Source organism: Halichoerus grypus, chromosome 9 (assembly GCF_964656455.1).
Source record: "Halichoerus grypus chromosome 9, mHalGry1.hap1.1, whole genome shotgun sequence".
Taxonomy (NCBI): Eukaryota; Metazoa; Chordata; class Mammalia; order Carnivora; family Phocidae; genus Halichoerus; species Halichoerus grypus.
Window position 1 is genome coordinate 74,783,873 of NC_135720.1, and position 20,709 is coordinate 74,804,581.

Genomic DNA, 20,709 nt, shown 5'->3' on the forward strand with positions numbered 1-20,709 from the left:
GAGCGAGAGCAGGAACACAAGCAGGGGAGTGGGAGAGGGAGAAGCAGGCTTCCTGCCGAGCAGGGAGCCCGATGTGGGACTCGATCCCAGGACCCTGGGATCATGACCTGAGCCGAAGGCAGACGCTTAACGACTGAGCCACCCAGGCGCCCAACTTTTCTTTAACTTTTATTAGCTACTTTAAAAGGGCACTAGTTATTGAAATACAACATTTAAGGACTGTTTTTTGGATAGTATGCTTATTTCTTGTTTGGCTAGGATAAAGTGTTTATAGTTGTAAAAATAGTAATTAGAATCAGTTTAATTTATTTGAAATTTCCCATCAAGTAGATTCAATCTAGGTTTGTTGTACTGTATAGTCAAATAATGAAGTGTTTTGAGATATACCCCAATGTCATTTCACTAATGAATGCACATTAAAAACTCAGAATCAGAAGTCATGAGTTTTAAATTGAATTTTTTTTTTTTTTTTTTTGTACAGGCATTTTATTATGTTTGTAGAGAACACAGAAAAGAACAAAACACTTCCTGTCCTCAAGGAACTTATGGTCACATTAGGGAGCTTATCTTCAGTGTCTTCATCTATTTTTGAGTTTAAAAAAGTTTACTAATAGTACTGTTAATTCCTCTTACATCTAAAACATTTGATTTAGATGGTTTAATTCTTTACTGTAATCTATTTTATACAGGAAGCTAGGTTGGTAAGAGTTAAAGCATCTTATCAGCTCTACTCTTACCCTTTCCCACATCTAAAACCTCAGCTTTTTTCCAGTTTCTGCTAGAAATTTGGGTGACTCCAGTCCTATAAAGCTGGAGAGCATCCTTGGATTTTCTGTTGTCATAGGAGTTGACATTCAGGTGTCAGGATTTGGGGCTTCAGTTTGAAATAGGATCTGGTCTGAATTTTGGACCATCCCTCCCTTTGGGGTTTCATTTCTCTTTAGAAATCCTCATTCTTTCCTCCTTGGATAAGAGAAGCCAGGAAATTTGTGCCTTCAGCCACCTTGCGCTTGGCTTGACTGTCTTTTATTATCATCAGAGCCCTATTGATCAATGATAGATATCTAACAGTGGATGCATTGCACTGATAAAATTTTCCCATAGAAACCTTTTCCTATCCATTTAGTATTCATGTCTCAACATGGTATATCCTTTTTTCTTTTGACCTTTCAACATCATTTTATTGGAAGAGCTGCAGTGATTGGAGTGTGCATGTCAGTTCCACTTCTGGACAACTGTAGCATATAAGGTATTATGACAACTATAGCCCTTAAGGTATTATGGTTGGCAGAGAGAGACCATACACAAATACACATTTTATTTATTTTTTTTTAAGATTTTATTTATTTATTTGACAGAGAGAGACACAGCGAGAGAGGGAACACAAGCAGGGGGACTGGGAGAGGGGGAAGCAGGCTTCCCGCAGAGCGGGGAGCCCGATGCGGGGCTCGGTCCCAGGACCCTGGGATCATGACCCGAGCTGAAGGCAGATGCTTAACGACTGAGCCACCCAGGCACCCCACAAATACACATTTTAAATAAATTGCATTTGATAACAACTTTATAGCTATAAGACTTTTTAATTGCCAAAACAAATTGTACAATAAATATACACCCGCACTGTCAGTTCCTGATTGCCAAAGATAAAAAAAACGAAAAACAAAAAAACAAAAACACAAAACCTCAGCAGAAACTACTTGTCTACCAAAAGCTGGAGGAGAGACAGCCTATCTTATGCTTATCTTCTTTGGCTCCTTGGTTCCATGACAAGATGAGTGGCTGGCAAAGACTGTTTATGCTTGTAGGGTCCTGCTGTTTCTGTTATTGCTATGCCATTGTTTTTTCATACTGGTGGTTTACTTACTATTCTGGAAAAACTTGCTTTAATTTTCTTCATTTGTAAATAGAACTAACTTAATCATAAGATTGTATGGATTAAATGCTATACTATTTGCAAAGTATTTGGAACAATTTTTTTTTTTTTTTTTTGAGTGCCTGATGTGTGCCAAGCACTAATCTAGGTCCTAGGGATATGTAATGGACACGACAGACAGAATCCTTTTTTTTGTTTGAGTTTTTATTTTAGTAGAAGGAGATAGACTGAAACCAAATAATTAAATAAACAAATAGGACAATAAATGTTGGTGTATTAGACTTCTTATTTCATAGAAACAGAAGCTAACTAAGGTTCCCTAAGCAAAAGCTATTTTATTAGAGGGATATCAGATACCTCACAGAATAGAACGAGTCATGAATAAGAGTAATACAATTAATTGTCAAATCATAAATAAGATAAATCTCTTCAAACTAAAATAGAAGACTTATAAACTAAGTAGAACTGATCTGAAGTATCACCCACCTCCCTGCCCCAGGATAATTAGATAGCCGGACCAGTTTATTAAAACTATTCCTAGTTTATGATGTTAAAACCATGTCATTTGAATATAAGAGAATGCTTATTTTTTTGTTTTCTCTAGTTATGAGGGCATCTAGCCAGTGTATCCCAACAGTATTATCAAAGCTTTGAAGAATAGGCTTGGAAGAAGGAGAGTAGAATACATCCTGTCTTACCCCACTGGAAATTATAGTCTCAAGATAGTCTTTTTTTAAAAATTTTTTTTATGATGTTAATCACCATACATTACATCATTAGTTTTTGATGTAGTGTTCATGATTCATTGTTTGTGTATAACACCCAGTGCTCCATTCAGTACGTGCCCTCTTTAATACCCATCACCAGGCTAACCCATCCCCCCACCGCCCTCCCCTCTAGAACCCTCAGTTTGACGAACCACAAGAGACTATGGACTCTGAGAATCAAGACAGTCTTTTGATTCTGACTTTTTTGGCAGTATACGGGCAGCAATAGTGAGAGAGCCATATTAAACTCATTCAATTTAGCTCATAACCAGTTTGGAAAAATTAGTGTATCAGATACTTCTCTTGAACCACTTCATATAATTTTGGCCTCATCCCTTATTCTAGCCAGTTGTGTACAGGCTTCTAGCAGCTTTGTATGGGTATAAATCTGCAGCTTGTTTCTAGCATCTACTGCTTGCCTCTTATTTTATGTCCCAAAGCTTGGCATTCATGCATGACCAGCCAAAAGTACAGGAGAGTTAAATCCCTTTTAGAGCAACTCTTTGCTAATGAAGAATGGGAACTGGAGGTAAACCTTTACCCCTTTTATTCCTCAACTGGAGAATTATTCTGTGATATATTGTATAAGGTTCCCAGAATTTCCTGGCAGGATCGTGCACAAGCCTTAACAGTGGCCTACTTGATAACACATCCTTGTATTGGTTTTTCCTTTTATTTACTCTTCTGGTCCTCACTTTCTAGGATCTCTTCCCAAGGAAATTACCTGCATGCCAGTCTTTATCTTACGCTTTGCTTTGGAGGAAGATAGTCAAAGCAAACAAAAACAGTTCTCTGTATTTGCAGACAGACCTATCCAGTAGTGTTATTAGTGGTTTGTAGTGGAATAGCTGTGTCTAAAGTGCATCTGCTCCTTGTTGTGGAGCATTCTCATGAAATGCTCAGGTTTATAAGCCTGGTAATACTTAGATGCTATTTAACAAGGTAATGACTTTACTATTTTGGGGATATGTAAAGAGTTGATCTTTAAATAAATAGGATAGACTACACACTGGTCCTGCAACCTTAGAGTTTAAGATGAGTATATTAGAAAATGTCAGAGTCTACCATATCTAGGGAGCTCTAATGGCCAAACAAATGTAGTCTTACGCAGTTGGGGCTACTTAGGATGATGCAAATGTATGTGGTCTTAATAGGGTCCAGTTGGTAAAGTTTAGGAAAATTTATAATTTATAAAAAATAAAAAAATTATAAAAAATTTATAAAACTGGCAAAATAAACTCTCTAGGGATCTTGGTTTCTGGGATCCCATTTGTCACCTTCATAGCTTGGAGCACTTTGTCCTGGAATCTGCCTTCATTTCTCTTAAAAGGTTAAACTCCTGGCTTCTCACATGGATTTATTATATCTAATTTTTTTAAAGTATTAGGTAACATATGATTTTAAATTTATCAAAATCTTAGATCACTTTTTTTTTTTTTTTTTTTTTACTGGTTAGCTCGTTTGAGTATTTTTTGCTCATTGACAATTCTTGTGAAATCAAGTATTATAACCATCTGGAACATAATGAACTTAGAATTGGTTTTAGTTTGTTAGGAATCCATTGTTACAAGGTAAGAGGAGATTCTTCTTTCCTAAGTAACCTAAAACAGAGGATTCCAACATGTCACAGAGTTTAATAACTTCATGGTTCTCTGCCTGTAACTACCCAAGTGAACTGTGTACAGACAGGCAGTGATGACTTGCACAGATTAAAATAGAGGTAAGTCTGATTATTGAATGTCATATTAAACTATCAGCAAATACAAGAAGTTATTCTTTTTTTAATTTAATTTTATTATGTTATGTTAATCACCATATATTACATCATTAGTTTTTGATGTAGTGTTCCATGATTCATTGTTTGCATATAACACCCAGTGCTCCATGCAGAACGTGCCCTCTTTAATACCCATCACCAGGCTAACCTATCCCCCCACCCCCCTCCCCTCTAGAACCCTCAGTTTGTTTCTTAGAGTCCATAGTCTCTCATGGTTCGTCTCCCCATCCGATTTCCCTCCTTCATTTTTCCCTTCCTACTATCTTCATTTTTTTTTTTTTTTAAAGCTTATAATGTATTATTTGTTTCAGAGGTACAGGTCTGTGATTCATCAGTCTTACACAATTCACAGTGCTCACCATAGCACATACCCTCCTCACTGTCTGTCACCCAGCCAACCCATCCCTCCCACCCCCCACCACTCCAGCAACCCTCAGTTTGTTTCCTGAGATTAAGAATTCCTCATATTAGTGAGATCATATGATACATTTCTTTCTCTGATTGACTTATTTCACTTAGCATAATACCCTCTAGTTCCATCCACTCGTTGCAAATGGCAAGATTTCGCTTTTTTTTTGATGGCTGCATAATATTCCATCATACATATTATACCACATCTTCTTTATCCATTCATCTGTCGATGGACATCTTGGCTCTTTCCATAGTTTGGCTATTGTGGACACTGCTGCTATAAACATTGGGGTGCATGTACCCCTTTGGATCACTACATTTGTATCTTTGGGGTAAATACCCAGTAGTGCAATTGCTGGGTCGTAGGGTAGCTCTATTTTCAACTTTTTGAGGAACCGCCATATTGTTTTCCAGAGTGGCTGCACCAGCTTGCATTCCCACCAACAGTGTAGGAGGGTTCCCCTTTCTCCGCATCCTCGCCAATATCTGTCATTTCTTGACTTGTTAATTTTAGCCATTCTGACTGGTGTGAGGTACCAAAAGTTATTCTTGAAAAGGAGAACATTTTATATTTAAAAACTGTAGTTAAGTAATAACAATATGAATTGAACATTGCTCTCTGTCCCTCCTGCCCCCCTTCCATTATATTTTGAAAGATAGAAAAGTATGGTGATAGGGATAGGGTGTCTAACTGCCTTCAATAAGTGGGACAGAAAATATTCTGTTTCATGTTTGATTTTGAACTGTGAAGATAGAAAGATTACTTTAAATTCATCCCTAAAACACATACACACACATTCTCAGGTTTTTTAAGGATACTATTATTTATATATGATTTATAAGAAGCCATAACTAAACAGTGCTATAAAAAATTTAAATACAAAGATGAAAACTTAATATCACACAAATAGAAATAAAGAACTATAATTGTCTTTAATGTAAATACTGGATATAACAAAGTTCAAGGCAAGAAGAGATGGGGCCTACGTGATCACATTATATTTATAAACACTAAATTCTAATATAAGTACTGTTGTGCCATTACCTTGAAGTCCTTATAGCCCTTAACTGAACTAGACATGGAGCATGGCTTTTTAAATACATAAAGTGTAGTGCATGCACAGGCACAGACAGACCCAGAGCTAGTTCCTTCTAGGCAGCCAGACTTGCCTTACTGTAGAAAATATTCACATCTAGTTCATTTTGATTTTAAATGTTACTTATTTTATTTCCTCAGGTTTTCTGGTTCTTATTTTAAGAATTAGATATTTGATTTTTCTTAATTCTCTTGTGTGTGTGGAAAAAAATGTGGTGGGCATAGGAGGTAACTTAAAGACTTTTCGTATTTTTTTTTTTTTTAGCATGGTGTTAGTCTGTATATTCAAGACAAAGAAGGCTTGTCAGCTTTGGATCTTGTAATGAAGGATAGACCAACTCATGTAGTATTCAAAACTACTGGTAAGAAAATTCCATAAATATATTCCATTAAAGTACAGCTTAGAAAATTTTAATGAAACTTTGTTCTTATTAAAATACCTGAGAAAATTGATTTGTGTGTGTCTATATCTGCAAAGAACTTTTACCTTGGTCTGTGTTACCTGATAATTTTGGGTTTTTATTCAGAACACTGGTTTATTTTGCATTTTCAATTTCAATCTATACTATGTAAGAGTAAAAACACACCCTAAGTGGGAAGACAGAACTGTAACTACTGTCAAGTAATTAATGTGCGTCCAGAAAGTAACATCAGTACTTGAGGTAGAGGGGGAAAGGAAGTGATTCCTCTACCCTCACATCCTTCTGATTTTACTTATTTCTCTAATTTGTTTGCCTTTGAACTTGGAAAATGGAAATTGGTGGAAAAGGAGAAGAGTTTTAAATGGGGCCACTCTATAATTTGCATTTAAGTAGTGAGCAAGCTAAGTAAGGACACATTTTTCATTTTTATTTCTCCTTTGGATACTATATTACAAGTTATAGTTATAATTCCATTCAGGGAATTTATATGCCTTCCAAAATAAAAATGAAGACTTAGATCATAAACTTAGCTGTGATTAAGTTTTATCCCACTTTAAAATAGTTATTACCCTGATCACGAGTGTGATTTTTGCATCTATCAGGAGCAAACTGTTGAAGTTAATGTTTCTGTAGGAACAGTAACTAATATCACATTTGTTTCATCTAGAACCCTTATATGTATGTATATAATATATAAATAATATTACTGTATATATTATGTATTTCTTAGTAACATTCTCTATTTAAATAACTATAATTATTGTTTTCATGGAAACTAAGTGGATACGGCAGGTGGTATTTTACTCATTTGGCAGTTAAACTAGCTGCTAACGAAACAAGAAACAAGTGTTAGATTCCTAACATTGAGATAGCCCTGTGCTGATTTGGATTTTCTGATTTCTGTTCCTAGAATTAGATAATATGTTAATAGTTTCATAATGTAAAAGATAATGTTGATATCATCTTTCTAAATATGCTGGTTAAATTAGTTCCTGTAAAGAGTCTGTGTTTGAGGTAAACTGATTAGTAGAGTATATATATAATTGAATTCAACTGATATTTGTTTTAAAATATAAAAGTATAAAAATTAATTTACATTTTAGATCCTACAGATGTCTACACTTGGGGAGATAATACGAATTTCACCCTGGGTCATGGAAGTCAGAATAGCAAACATCATCCAGAGTTGGTGGATCTGTTCTCCCGGAGTGGGGTTTATATCAAGCAGGTATTTTGAAGTACAGTCTGAGTACTTTCAGAGATTAAAAAGAACTTTTGTGTTTGATAGTTTATCTTTTCATGTGGATTATGTTAACTTTGTTGAAGGGATAGTAACACTTAGAAATCAACAGAACTTCACGAATTCTATTTTAGATTTTGTGTTAGCTTTAATCATATTTACATTGTGTTAAATACCATAAAACTATGAGATGTTTGTGCAAGCAGTGTTAGAAATTAGAAGGCCCTATAGAGATACTACTTTTAAAGGTAGAGCTTGTATACATTTTCTAGCATTTGTTTTCATTTCACAAAAATTAGAGTTCTTCATATTGTTTCTCAAGTGAATTTGTTGTTGAAACTCAGTGTTACTAGTTTTAGGTGAGCGAACCTGAGTTCTTAAATATAAGTAATTATAAAATTCTAGTTGATACAATTGGAAAGTTTTGGTCTTTGGTCTTAGTTCATTATGTTGGATGATGTCTTCCACTTCCATAGATTTTGCTACTGTTGACACACTCATCTTTTTCCATCATGCAGTGTGTGTGTGTGTGTGTGTGTGTGTATTCATCTGAGCTTAACTAGGTCCTTAAAGTCCTTAAAATGCTCTTCCACCCATTAGCAGCCACTAACGATTGATCACAGTTGGGGCACTTAGAAAAGATTCCCGTTTTCCTTCTCTGAGTTAATCCATGATCTAGTCACCTTTCATGAGCTGAGCTTTTTCAGGAGCAAGGATTTTTAAACAAAAGTGAAGGAATAAATGGTAGCATTAGTAAACCAGAGACCGATTATACCTTCTGGTCCTCAGATATATGTGCTGTAGAGGAAATGAGCATTTTCATCCTTGGTTAGGATGAAATAGTACACTTGTGGAGAAAGCTACACTTAAGGCAAGGAAGTGAGAATATTTTGTGAAGAGATTAAGGGTATAAGGAATTTTATTTACCACAGAATGAGGGTTGAAGCAAGCACTGTGGATAGGTTAGGAAGGAAAACAGTGTAAATAACAGTTGGAAAAGAGAAGGCAAGTTTTATGGGAATATTTACTGAGCACCAGTTATATAGAGAGCCCCATTAGTCACTGAAATGGGCTGATTCTATACTGCTATGCAGCAGAAATTATTAATCTCAGCATAATATATTCCAGAGAATTAAGATGAAAAGGCATAATCACTTATCTCCTTAAAAAATTGAGGTTTTAAGGTTGTAACACTTAAACTCTGCTATTGGTTGTTGAATATAAGTCAAATTATAGAATGGCATTCTAATATTGAATATAAAATTGAACAAAATGTATTATTTCTGGCTTCAAAAAATGATTTTTCCTTTACAGATTCTAAGTTTGTATTACAAATACGAATACAATTTTGGGTTTTATTTTTAGGTATTTGTGGTATAGTTAAATGAGATAATGACTTTTTATATTACTTATGATAAGTATATGTAGTCACAGAACTTACCAAGTAGTTAAAGGATATGTGTAAGTAGAGCTTGTAATTCAGCTTCTAATTTTGTTTTCCATAAGAACTTGTCTTTCTGGAAAATAATTCTGAGATTTCTTTATTTTGTAATCATTTTTTATATTCAAAGTTAGAAATATTTATAGATGACATAAGAAATGTAAATGTACATTTTTTTAAAAGTAAGAAAAAAGGATTTTTAAATAGTATTAAGATAAAATTAATATACTGAATATTAGATGCTTTGAAAAATAGCAGTGTAGTGTAGAGGTTAAGTATGTACGTACATGCAAACAGGCATACTTCGATTTATTGCACTTCCCTTTATTGGACTTCATAGACACTGTATTTTTTACAAATTGAAGGTTTATGTCAGTCCTGCACTGAGTAGGTGTTTCATTGCCATTTTTCCAATAGGATTTCCTTACTTTGTAACTCTGTAATTCTCTCAATATTTCAAACTTTTTCATTAGTATTATATAGTTGACCCTTGAAGAAAATGGGGTTTGGGGCACTTGACCCCTCCATGCAGTCAAAAATCCTTGCATAACTTCTGACTCTCCAAAAAATTAACTACTGTTGACTGGAAGTCTTACTGAGAACATAGTCAATTAGCACATACTTATGTGCATTATACACTGTATTCTTAGAATAAGGTAAACCAGAGAAAAGAAAATGTTATTAAGAAAGTTATAGAGAAAAGAGAATACATTTAAAGTACTATACTGTATTTACTGGAAAAAATCTGCATATAAGTGGATGCGCACTGAAGTTCAAACATGTGTTTTTCAGGAGTTAACTGTATTTCTTCTGGTGATCTGTGATCAGTGATCTTTGATATTACTATTGTAATTGTTTTTGGGTACCACAAACTACATCCATATAAGATGGTGAACTTAACTGATAAATGTGTGTGTTCTCACTGCTCCACTGGCCATTGTTCCCCTATCTCTCTACCTCTTCTTGGGCCTCCTTAATTCCCTGAGACACAAATTATTGAAATTAGGCCTGTTAAGAACTCTGAAATGGCCTCTAAGTGTTTAAGTGAAAGGAAGAGTTGAATGCCTCCTCATTTTAAATTAAAAGCTAAAAATGATTAAGCCTAGTGAGAAAGGCAGAGATAGGCCAAACACTAGGTCTTTTGAACCAAAGAGTTAGCTAAGTTGTGAATCAAAGGAAAAGTTCTTGAAGGAAATGAAAGTGCTACTCCAGTGAACACACAAATGGTAAGAAGGTGAAACAGCCTTATTACTGGTATAGAGAAAGTCTTAGTGGTCTGGAGAGAAGATCAAACCAGCCACAACATTCCCTTCAGCCAAAACGTAATCCAGAGGAAGGCCCTAACTCTCTTCAATTCCATGAAGGCTGAGGGAGGTGAGGAAGTTACAGAAGAAAAGTTTGACGCTAGCAGAGGTTGGTTGGCTCATGAAGTTTAAGGGAAGAAGCTGTCTCTGGAACATCAACGTGAAGGTGAAGCAACAGATCTGATGTAGAAGCTGCAGCAAGTTATCCCAAAGATCTAGCTAAGATCATTAATGTAGGCGGCTACACTAAACAAGATTTTCAATGTAGACAAACAGCTTTCTATTGGGAGAAGTCAGTGAGTGGCTTCAAAGCTTCAAAGGACAGGCTGACTGTCTTGTTAGGACTTAATGCAGTTGGTAACTTGAAGCTGAAGCCGGTGTTCATTCACTTAACCAAACTAAAAATCCTAGGGTTCTTAAGAATAATGCTAAATCTCCTCTGCCTGTGCTCTAAAACTGGAACAACGCCTGGATGACAGCACGTCTGTTTACTGCATGGTTTACTGAATATATGTTTTAAGCCCACTGTTGAGACCTAGTGCTCAGAAAAATTGATTCTTTCAAAATGTTACTGCTCATTGATAATGCACCTGGTCACCCAAGAGCTTTGATGGACAGGTACAATGAAATTCATGTCGTTTTCATGCCTGCTAACACAACATTTATTTTGTGGGCCATGGATCAAGGAGTCATTTTGACTTTCAAGTCTTATTATTTAAGAAATACATTTCATATGGCTATAGTTGCAATTGGTAGTGATTCCTCTTATGGATCTGGGCAAAATAAATTGAAAATCTTCTGGAAGGGATTCACCATTCCAGATGCCATGAACATTCATGATTCATGGAAAGAGGTCAAAATAGCAACATTAACAGGAGTTTAGAAGAAGTCGATTCCAGAGGAGCAAGATGGCAGAGGAGTAGGAGACCTAAATTTCATCTGGTCCCAGGAATTCAGCTAGATAGGGATCAAACCATGCTAAACACCTATGAACTCAACAGGAGATCGAAGAAAAGAATAGCGGCAACTCTCTGAACAGAAAAGCGACCACTTTCTGGAAGCAGGGACCCAACAAGCGGCAGATCAGGGGAGACTCCCCTTCCTACCCCGGGAGGAGCGGCGCGGGAGCACACCACAGGAATCTGCTGGGTTTGGAGACCATACGGGGTCGTGAGCCAGAGATAGAAATGCTCGGTCACAGACCTGGTGAGCATGGAGTGCGGCCGGAGACTGGGGAGACGGGAGTGATTGACTGCTTTTCTCTGGGGGGCGCACTGAGGAGTGGGGCCCCGAGTTCTCGGCTCCTCCAGGGTGGAGATTGGGAGGCCACCATTTTCACTCTCGTCCTCCAAAGCTGTACGGAAAGCTTGCAGGGAACGAAAGCTCCCGAGAGCAAACCTGAGCAGATTACTTAGCCCGACCCGGCAAGGGCGGGGCAATTCTGCCTCCGGCAAAGACATTTGAGAACCAGTGCAACAGGCCTCTCCCCCAGAAGATCAGTAGGAATAGCCAGCCAAGACCAAGTTTACCGATCAATGAGAATTGCAGAACTCCAGCACTAGGGGAATACTGCACATAGAATTCATGGCTTTTTCCCATGATCCTTTAGTCCTTCAAAGATAATTTTTTAAATTTTCTTTTTCTTTTTTTTTTTGAATTTTTCTTTTTCCCTTTTTTAGCCAACATCTTATCCCTTTTTTAAAAAATCTTTTTTATTTTCCATTTCTAGAGTCATATTCTATCCCTTCATAGTAGTTAATCTTATTTTTGGTATATATATATAAGTTATTCTCTCTTTAAAATTTTGGGATACAGTTTCTTCCAACAGACCAAAATATGCCCTAAATCTCGAGTGTATGGCTTTGTTCTAGTCTCCTGCCTGATCACATTCTCTTCCTTTTTTTTTCTTAAATCCACTTCTTATCTATTCCTTTTATAAAGTCTTTTATAATTTTCATCTTTACAGTCATATTCCATCCCTTCATCATATTTACCCTTATTTTTGTACATATATAAGTTTTTCTTTCTTTAAAATTTTGGGAGGCACTTTCTTCTAACAGACCAAAATACGCCCAAAATCTAGTGTGTGGCACTGATCTATGCACCAGCCTGATCATATTTGATCATATTCTTTTTGTTTGTTTGTTTGTTTTTTTAACTTTTTCTTCTTCTTTCTTTTTTTCTTTTTTCTTTCTTTCCCCCCGGTTTCAGGTCTCTTCTGATTTGTTTAGTGTATATTTTTCGGGGGCCGTTGCTATCCTGTTAATATTTTGTTCTCTCATTCATCTATTCTCCTCTGGACAAAATGACAAGATGGGAAAAATCACCTCAAAAAAGAGAATGAGGCAGTACCGACTGCCAGGGACCTAATCAATACGGACATTAGTAAGATGTCGGAACTAGAGTTCAGAATGACAATTTTAAAGATACTAGCTGGGCTTGAAAAAAGCATGGAAGATATTAGAGAAACCCTTGCTGGAGAAATAAAAGAACTAAAATCTAACCAAGCTGAAATCAGAAAGGCTACTAAGGAGGTGCAATAAAAAATGGAGGCTCCAACTGCTAGGATAAATGAGGCAGAATAGAGAATTAGTGATATAGAAGACCCAAATGATGGAAAATAAAGAAGCTGAGAAAAAGAGAGAGAAACAACTCCTGGACTGTGAAGGCAGAATTCAAGAGATGAGTGATACCATCAGACGAAACAACATTAGAATAATTGGGATCCCAGAAGAAGAAGAAAGAGAAGGGCAGAAGGTATATTGGAGCAAATTATAGCAGAGAACTTCCCTAATTTGGGGAAGGAAACAGGCATCAAAATCCAGGAGGCACAGACCACCCCCCTCAAAATCAGTAAAAGTAGGTCACCAACCCGACATCTAGTAGTAAAACTTAGGAGTCTCAGAGACAAAGAGAAAATCCTGAAAGCAGCTCGGGAGAAGAGATCTGTAACCTACAATGGTAGAAACATTAGATTGGCAACAGACCTATCCACAGAGACCTGGCAGGCCAGAAAGGACTGGCATGATATATTCAGAGCACTAAATGAGAAAAATATGCAACCAAGAATACTATATCCAGCTAGGCTGTCATTGAAAATAGAAGGAGAGATAAAAAACTACCAGGACAAACAAAAACTAAAGGAATTTGCAAACACGAAACCAGCCCTACAAGAAATACTGAAAGGGGTCCTCTAAGCAAAGAGAGAGCCTAAAAGTAACATGGACCAGAAAGGAACACAGACAGTATACAGTAATAGTCACCTTACAGGCAATACAATGGCACTAAATTCCTATCTTTCAATAGTTACCCTGAATGTAAATGGGCTAAATGCCCCATTCAAAAGACACAGACTATCAGATTGGATTAAAAAACAAGACCCATCGATATGCTATCTGCAAGAGACTCATTTTAGACCCAAAGACACCCCCAGATTGAAAGTGAGGGGGTGGAAAACCATTGACCATGCTAATGGACACCAAAAGAAAGCTGGGGTGGCAATCCTTATATCAGACAAATTAGATTTTAAACCAAAGACTATAATAAGAGATGAGGAAGGACACTATATCCTACTTAAAGGGTCTATCCAACAAGAAGATCTAACAATTGTAAATATCTATGCCCCTAACATGGAGCAGCCAGTTATATAAGGCAATTAATAACAAAAGCAAAGAAACACATTGACAAGAATACAATACTAGTGGGGGACTTTAACACCCCCCCCTCACTGAAATGGACAGATCATCTAAGCAAAAGATCAAGAAGGAAATAAAGACTTTAAATGACACACTGGACCAAATGGACTTCACAGATATATTCAGAACATTCCATCCCAAAGCAACAGAATACACATTCTTCTCTAGTGCCCGTGGAACATTCTCTAGAATAGATTACATCCTAGGTCACAAATCAGGTCTTAACTGGTACCAAAAGATTGGGATCATTCCCTGCATGTTTTCAGACCAGTGCTTTAAAACTAGAACTCAATCACAAGAGGAAAGTCGGAAAGAACTCAAATACATGGAGGCTAAAGAGCATCCTACTAAAGAATGAATGAGTCAACCAGGATTAAAGAAGAGTTAAAAAAAATCCATGGAAACCAATGAAAATGAAAACACAACGTTCAAAATCTTTGGGATGCAGCAAAGGCAGTCCTAAGAGGAAAGTATATAGCAATACAAGCCTTTCTTTTTTTTTTTTTTTTTTTTTAAGATTTTATTTATTTATTTGAGAGAGAATGAGAGAGAGCACATGAGAGGGGGGAGGGTCAGAGGGAGAAGCAGACTCCCTGCCGAGCAGGGAGCCCGATGCGGGACTTGATCCAGGGACTCCAGGATCATGACCTGAGCCGAAGGCAGTCGCTTAACCAACTGAGCCACCCAGGCGCCCAATACAAGCCTTTCTTAAGATCAAGAAAGGTCTCAAATACACAACCTAACCCTATACCTAAAGGGGCTGGAGAAAGAACAGCAAATAAAGCCTAAACCCAGCAGGAGAAGAGAAATAATAAAGATCAGAGCAGAAATCAATGAAATAGAAACCAAAAGAACAGTAGAACAGATCAACGAAACTAGGAGCTGGTTCTTTGAAAGAATCAACAAGATTGATAAACCCCTGGCCAGACTTATCAAAAAGAAAAGAGAAAGGACCCAAATAAATACAATCATGAATGAAAGAGGAGAGATCACAACCAACACCAAAGAAATACAAACAATTAGAACGTATTATGAGCAACTCTATGCGAGCAAATTAGATAACCTGGAAGAAATGGATGCATTCCTAGAGATGTATAAACTACCAAAATCGAACCAGGAAGAAATAGAAAACCTGAACAGACCTATAACCACTAAGGAAATTGAAGCAGTCATCAAAAGTCTCCCAACAAACAAAAGCCCAGGGCGAGATGGCTTCCCAGGGGAATTCTACCAAACATTTAAAGAAGAATTAATACCTATTCTTCTGGAACTGTTCCAAAAAATAGAAATGGAAGGAAAACTTCCAAACTTGTTTTATGAGGCCACCATTACCTTGATCCCCAAACCAGATGAAGACCCCATCAAAAAGGAGAATTACAGACCAATATCCTTGATGAACATGGATGCAAAAATTCTCACCAAAATACTCGCCAATAGGATCCAACAGTACATTAAAAGGATTATTCACCACGACCGAGTGGGATTTATCCCTGGGCTGCAAGTTTGGTTCAACATCTACAAATTAATCAATGTGATACAATACATTAATAAAAGAAAGAACAAGAACCATATGATCCTCTCAATAGATGCAGAAAAAGCATTTGACAAAGTATAGCATCCTTTCTTAATCGAAACTCTTCAGAGTATAGGGATAGAGGGTACATACCTCAATATCATAAAAGCCATCTATGAAAAACCCACAGCAAATATCATTCTCAATGGGGAAAAACTGAGAGCTTTTCCCCTAAGGTCAGGAACACGGCAGGGATGTCCACTATCATCACTGCTATTCAACATAGTATTAGAAGTGCTAGCCACAGCAATCAGACAACAAAAAGAAAGAAAAGGCATCTGAATTGGCAAAGAAGTCAAACTCTCACTCTTTGCAGATGATATGATACTTTATGTGGCAAACCCCAAAGACTCCACCCTATAACTGCTAGAACTCATACAGGAATTCAGTAAAGTGGCAGGATATAAAATCAATGCACAGAAGTCAGTGGCATTCCTATACACCAACAACAAGACAGAAGAAAGAGAAATTAAGGAGTCGATCCCATTTACAATTGCACCCAAAACCATAAGATACCTAAGAAGAAATCTAACCAAAGAGGCAAAGAATCTGTACTCAGAAAATTATAAAATACTCATGAAAGAAATTGAGGAAGATACAAAGAAATGGAAAAACTTATAAAGAAATGGAAAAACTTTCTATGCTCATGGATTGGAAGAACAAATATTGTGAAGATGTCAACGCTATCTAGAGTAATCTACACATTTAATGCAATCCTGATTGAAATACCATCCACTTTTTTCAAAATAATGGAACAAATAATCCTAAAATTTGTATGGAACCAGAAAAGACCCCGAATAGCCAGAGGAATGTTGAAAAAAAAAAAAAAAAGCAAAGCTGGTGGCATCACAATTCCGGACTTCCAGCTCTATTACAAAGCTGTCATCATCAAGACAGTATGGTACTGGCACAAAAACAGACACATAGATCAGTGGAACAGAATAGAGAGCCCAGAAATGGACCCTCAACTCTATGGTCTACTCATCTTCGACAAAGCAGGAAAGAATGTCCAATGGAAAAAAGACAGTCTCTTCAACAAATGGTGTTGGGAAAATTGGACAGCCACATGCAGAAGAATGAAACTGGACCATTTCCTTACACCACACACAAAAATAGACTCAAAATGGTTGAAAGACCTCAATGTGAGACAGGAGTCCATCAAAATCCTAAAGGAGAACACAGGCAGCAACCTGTTCAACCTCAGCCACAGCAACTTCTTCCTAGAAAGATCACCAAAAGCAAGGGAAGCAAGGGCAAAAATGAACTATTGGGACTTCATCAAGATAAAAAGCTTTTGCACAGCAAAAGAAACAGTCAACAAAACCAAAAGACAACTGACAGAATAGGAGAAGATATTTGCAAATGACATATCAGATAAAGGGCTAGTATCCAAAATCTACAAAGAACTTATCAAACTCAACACCCAGAGAACAAAGAATCCAATCAAGAAATGGGCAGAAGACATGAACAGACATTTCTGCAAAGAAGACATCCAAATGGCCAACAGACACATGAAAAAGTGCTCAACATTGCTCCCCATCAGGGAAATCCAAATCAAAACCTCAATGAGATACCACCTCACACCAGTCAGAATGGCTAAAATTAACAATTCGGAAATGACAGATGTTGGCAGGGTTGCGGAGAAAGGGGAACCCTCCTACACTGTTGGTGGGAATGTAAGCTGGTGCAGCCACTCTGGAAAACAGTATGGAGGTTCCTCAAAAAGTTGAAAATAGAGCTATCATACGACCCAGCAATTGCACTACTGAGTATTTACCCCAAAGGTACAAATGTAGGGATCCGAAGGGGTTCGTGCACCCTGATGTTTATAGCAGCAATGTCCACAATAGCCAAACTATGGAAAGAGCCAAGATGTCCGTCAACAGATGAATGGATAAAGAAGATGTGGTGTATATATACAATGGAATATTATACAGCCATCAAAAGGAATGAAATCTTGCCATTTGCAACAACGTGGGTGGAACTGAAGGGTATTATGCTGAGCAAAATAAGTCAATCAGAAAAATATATGTAGCATATGACCTCACTGATATGAGGAATTCTTAATCTCAGGAAACAAACTGAGGGTTGCTGGAGTGGTGGGGGTGGTAGGGATGGGGTGGCTGGGTGATAGACATTGGGGATGTTATGTGCTATGATGAGCACTGAATTGTGTAAGACTGTTGAATCACAGACCTGTAGCTCTGAAACAAGTAATACATTATATGTTAAAAAATATATATATATATAGCAGGAAGGGAAAAATGAAGGGGGGGAAATCAGAGGGGGAGATGAACCATGAGAGACTATGGACTCTGAGAAACAAACTTAGGGTTGTAGAGGGGAGGGGTGTGGGGGGATGGGTTAGCCTAGTGATGGGTATTAAGGAGGGCACGTACTGAATGGAGCACTGGGTGTTATATGCAAACAATGAAACATGGAACACTACATCAAAAACTAATGATGTAATGTATGGTGATTAACATAACATAATAAAATTTAAACAATTAAAAAAGTCGATTCCAACCTTCGTGGATGATTTTGAGGGGTTCAAGACTTCATTGGGGAAAGTGAGTGCATATGTGGTGGAAATAGCAGGGCAACTAGAATTAGAAGTGGAACCTGAAGATGGGACTGAATTGCTACCATCTCATTATCAAACTTGATGGGCTGAGGAGTTACTTTTCATGGATGAGCAAAGAGAGTGGTGTCTTGAGATGGAATCTACTCCTGTTGAAGATGCTGTGAAGACCGTTCAAATGACAACAGAGGATTTAGAATATTTTATAAACTTAGTTGATAAAGCAGTGGCAGGGTTTGAGAGGATTGATTTCAGTTTTTGAAGAGGTTCTACTGTGGGTAAAATGCTATCAAATAGCATTGCATGCTACAGAGAAATCATTCATGAAAGGACGAGTCAGTTGATTTGGCAAATTTCACTGTTGACTTGTTTTAAGAAATTGCCATAGCCATCCTCACTTTCAGCAAGCATCACCCTGATGAGTCAGCAGCCATCAACACTGAGGCAAGACCATTAACCAGCAAAAAGATTGTGACTTGCTGAAAGATATGATGGTTGGCACTTTCTAGCAATAAAATATTTTAAAAATTAAGATATGTATATCATTTCTTTTAAAAGACACAGTGCTGTTGCATACTTAACAGACTACAATATAATTTAAACATAACTTTTATATGCTCTTGGAAACCAAAAATTTATTTGAATCACTTTACTGGGAAATTCCCCCTATTTTAGTGATCTAGAACCAAACCCACATTATCTCTGAGCTATGCCTGTATTTAAAACTGCTGTTGATTTTCTGTTATTTCTTTTTGATGAAGTTCAGTCATTTAAGTACCCTTATCTTTTGGTAAGAGTCTGTGAACATGTAATTCTGTGTGTCAAGAGGGCATGGAGGGTGTTGGAAAGATGGCAGGTAGAAAAGGAAATGGGAAGAGAGTAAAACTTGAAAATAGAGAATTATTTAAAGTCATGTAATGATATTAGAGGTATATTAGACAAAATCAGAGATATTAAAAGGACATATTATCTAGCCATCAATCCCTGTATAGGGGATGTTCTTTTTTTAAAAATACACTTAAGCCATTTCCATTATTTTCTTAAATAACATATATCAGTATTTGGTAATATTTGTGCTTCGTGTTGCACTGCCCAGTTCTTGTTGTTTGGGATTCTATAAAGTTGGAAAACAGCTGGCTACTGCTTTTTGTAGTTGAACATTTGAGATTTTCATTTCCTTTGTTTAGTCTCTTTTGTGGGTAACATATTCCTAATTTCTTTTTGTTCTTATTCCCATTTGTCAATGTTTGTAGACATGGTTTTAAAATAAAGCATATATATTTTTAATTTTTATTATAGAACATGTTCAAATAAGAACATATAATAAATCCCCACTTACCCATCATCCAGCTTAAATAGTTAGCAGTAATTTATTTTTTTTATAAAATAAAGGATATTTTATTCAGAGAAATTTAATAATATTCTTTTCTTTTCTCTTAGGTGGTGCTTTGTAAATTTCATTCAGTGTTTCTCTCTCAGAAAGGGCAGGTTTATACCTGTGGTCATGGTCCTGGAGGACGTTTAGGCCATGGAGATGAACAGACATGCTTGGTAATTGAAATGTCATTACACATTTTAGGTAACTTCAGTAAAATTTCCATAACACGGAAACTTCAGTTAATTAAAAAAACATTATTTTTAATCTACTGTAAGCAGAGAGTAATATAGCAATTGATAGTAGAGTTAAATCAATTAGTTGGGTCACTTGGGTGGCTTAGTCAGTTAAGCCTCTGACTCTTGGCTTCAGCTCAGGTCCTGCTCTCCAGGTCAGGGAATAGAGCCATGTTATGGGCTCACTGCTCAGCAGGGGCAGTAGGCGAGGGGAAGCAGACTCCCTGTACACTCTCTTTTTCTCTCTCTCTGAAATAAATAAATAAATCTTTTAAAAAAAATCAGTTTCTTGGTATATCATGTTCAAATTAAAGGTTTTAGATATGCCGAATTCTAAAGCATCAAAGGAAAATTATATTTTGTATTTGGCAAATACTGGGACAGGAGAGCATATAAATAAGCCTTAAAATATTTCCATAGTTGGAATTTTAAAAGTCAGACTATTTTTTTTTTTTTTTTTAAGATTTATTTATTTGATGGAGAGAGAGAACGCATGTGAGCACAAGCAAGGGGAGTGGCAGAGGGAGAGGGAGAAGCAGACTCCCCATGCAGGGAGCTCAACATGGCTCGATCCCAGGACCCCAAGATTATGACCTGAGCTGAAGGCAGCCACTTAACTGACTGAGTCACCCAGGTGCCCTGTAAGTCAGACTAATTGCAAAACCCTGGTGTTTATTTTTTTTTTTAACTTCTCATCAAAGTATTTGTGGTCTAAAAGTTGAGCCAGGGGACACCTGAGTGACTCAGTCAGTTAAGCCTCTGAATCTTGGTTTCAGCTCAGGTCATGATCTCACGGATTGTGAGATTTAGCCCTGTGTAGGGCTCTGCACTCAGTGGGGAGTCTGCTTGAAGATTCTTTCCCTCTGCCCCTCCCCCTTCTTGCGTGTGTGTGCTCTCTCTAAATAAATAAATCTTAAA

General features: G+C 37.0%; 1 protein-coding gene across 3 annotated transcripts in view; it reads left to right on the forward strand.

Moving 5' to 3' along the window:
* The window catches only part of IBTK (inhibitor of Bruton tyrosine kinase), a 100,713-nt gene that overhangs the window by 10,410 nt on the left and 69,594 nt on the right, over window positions 1–20,709 (forward strand). For all 3 annotated transcript variants that reach the window (XM_078055045.1, XM_078055046.1, XM_078055047.1), the window contains exons 3-5: window positions 6,190–6,286; window positions 7,450–7,574; window positions 19,621–19,731. In XM_078055045.1, the coding sequence (XP_077911171.1) occupies window positions 6,190–6,286; window positions 7,450–7,574; window positions 19,621–19,731 (333 nt within the window). The remainder of the gene's footprint in view (window positions 1–6,189; window positions 6,287–7,449; window positions 7,575–19,620; window positions 19,732–20,709) is intronic.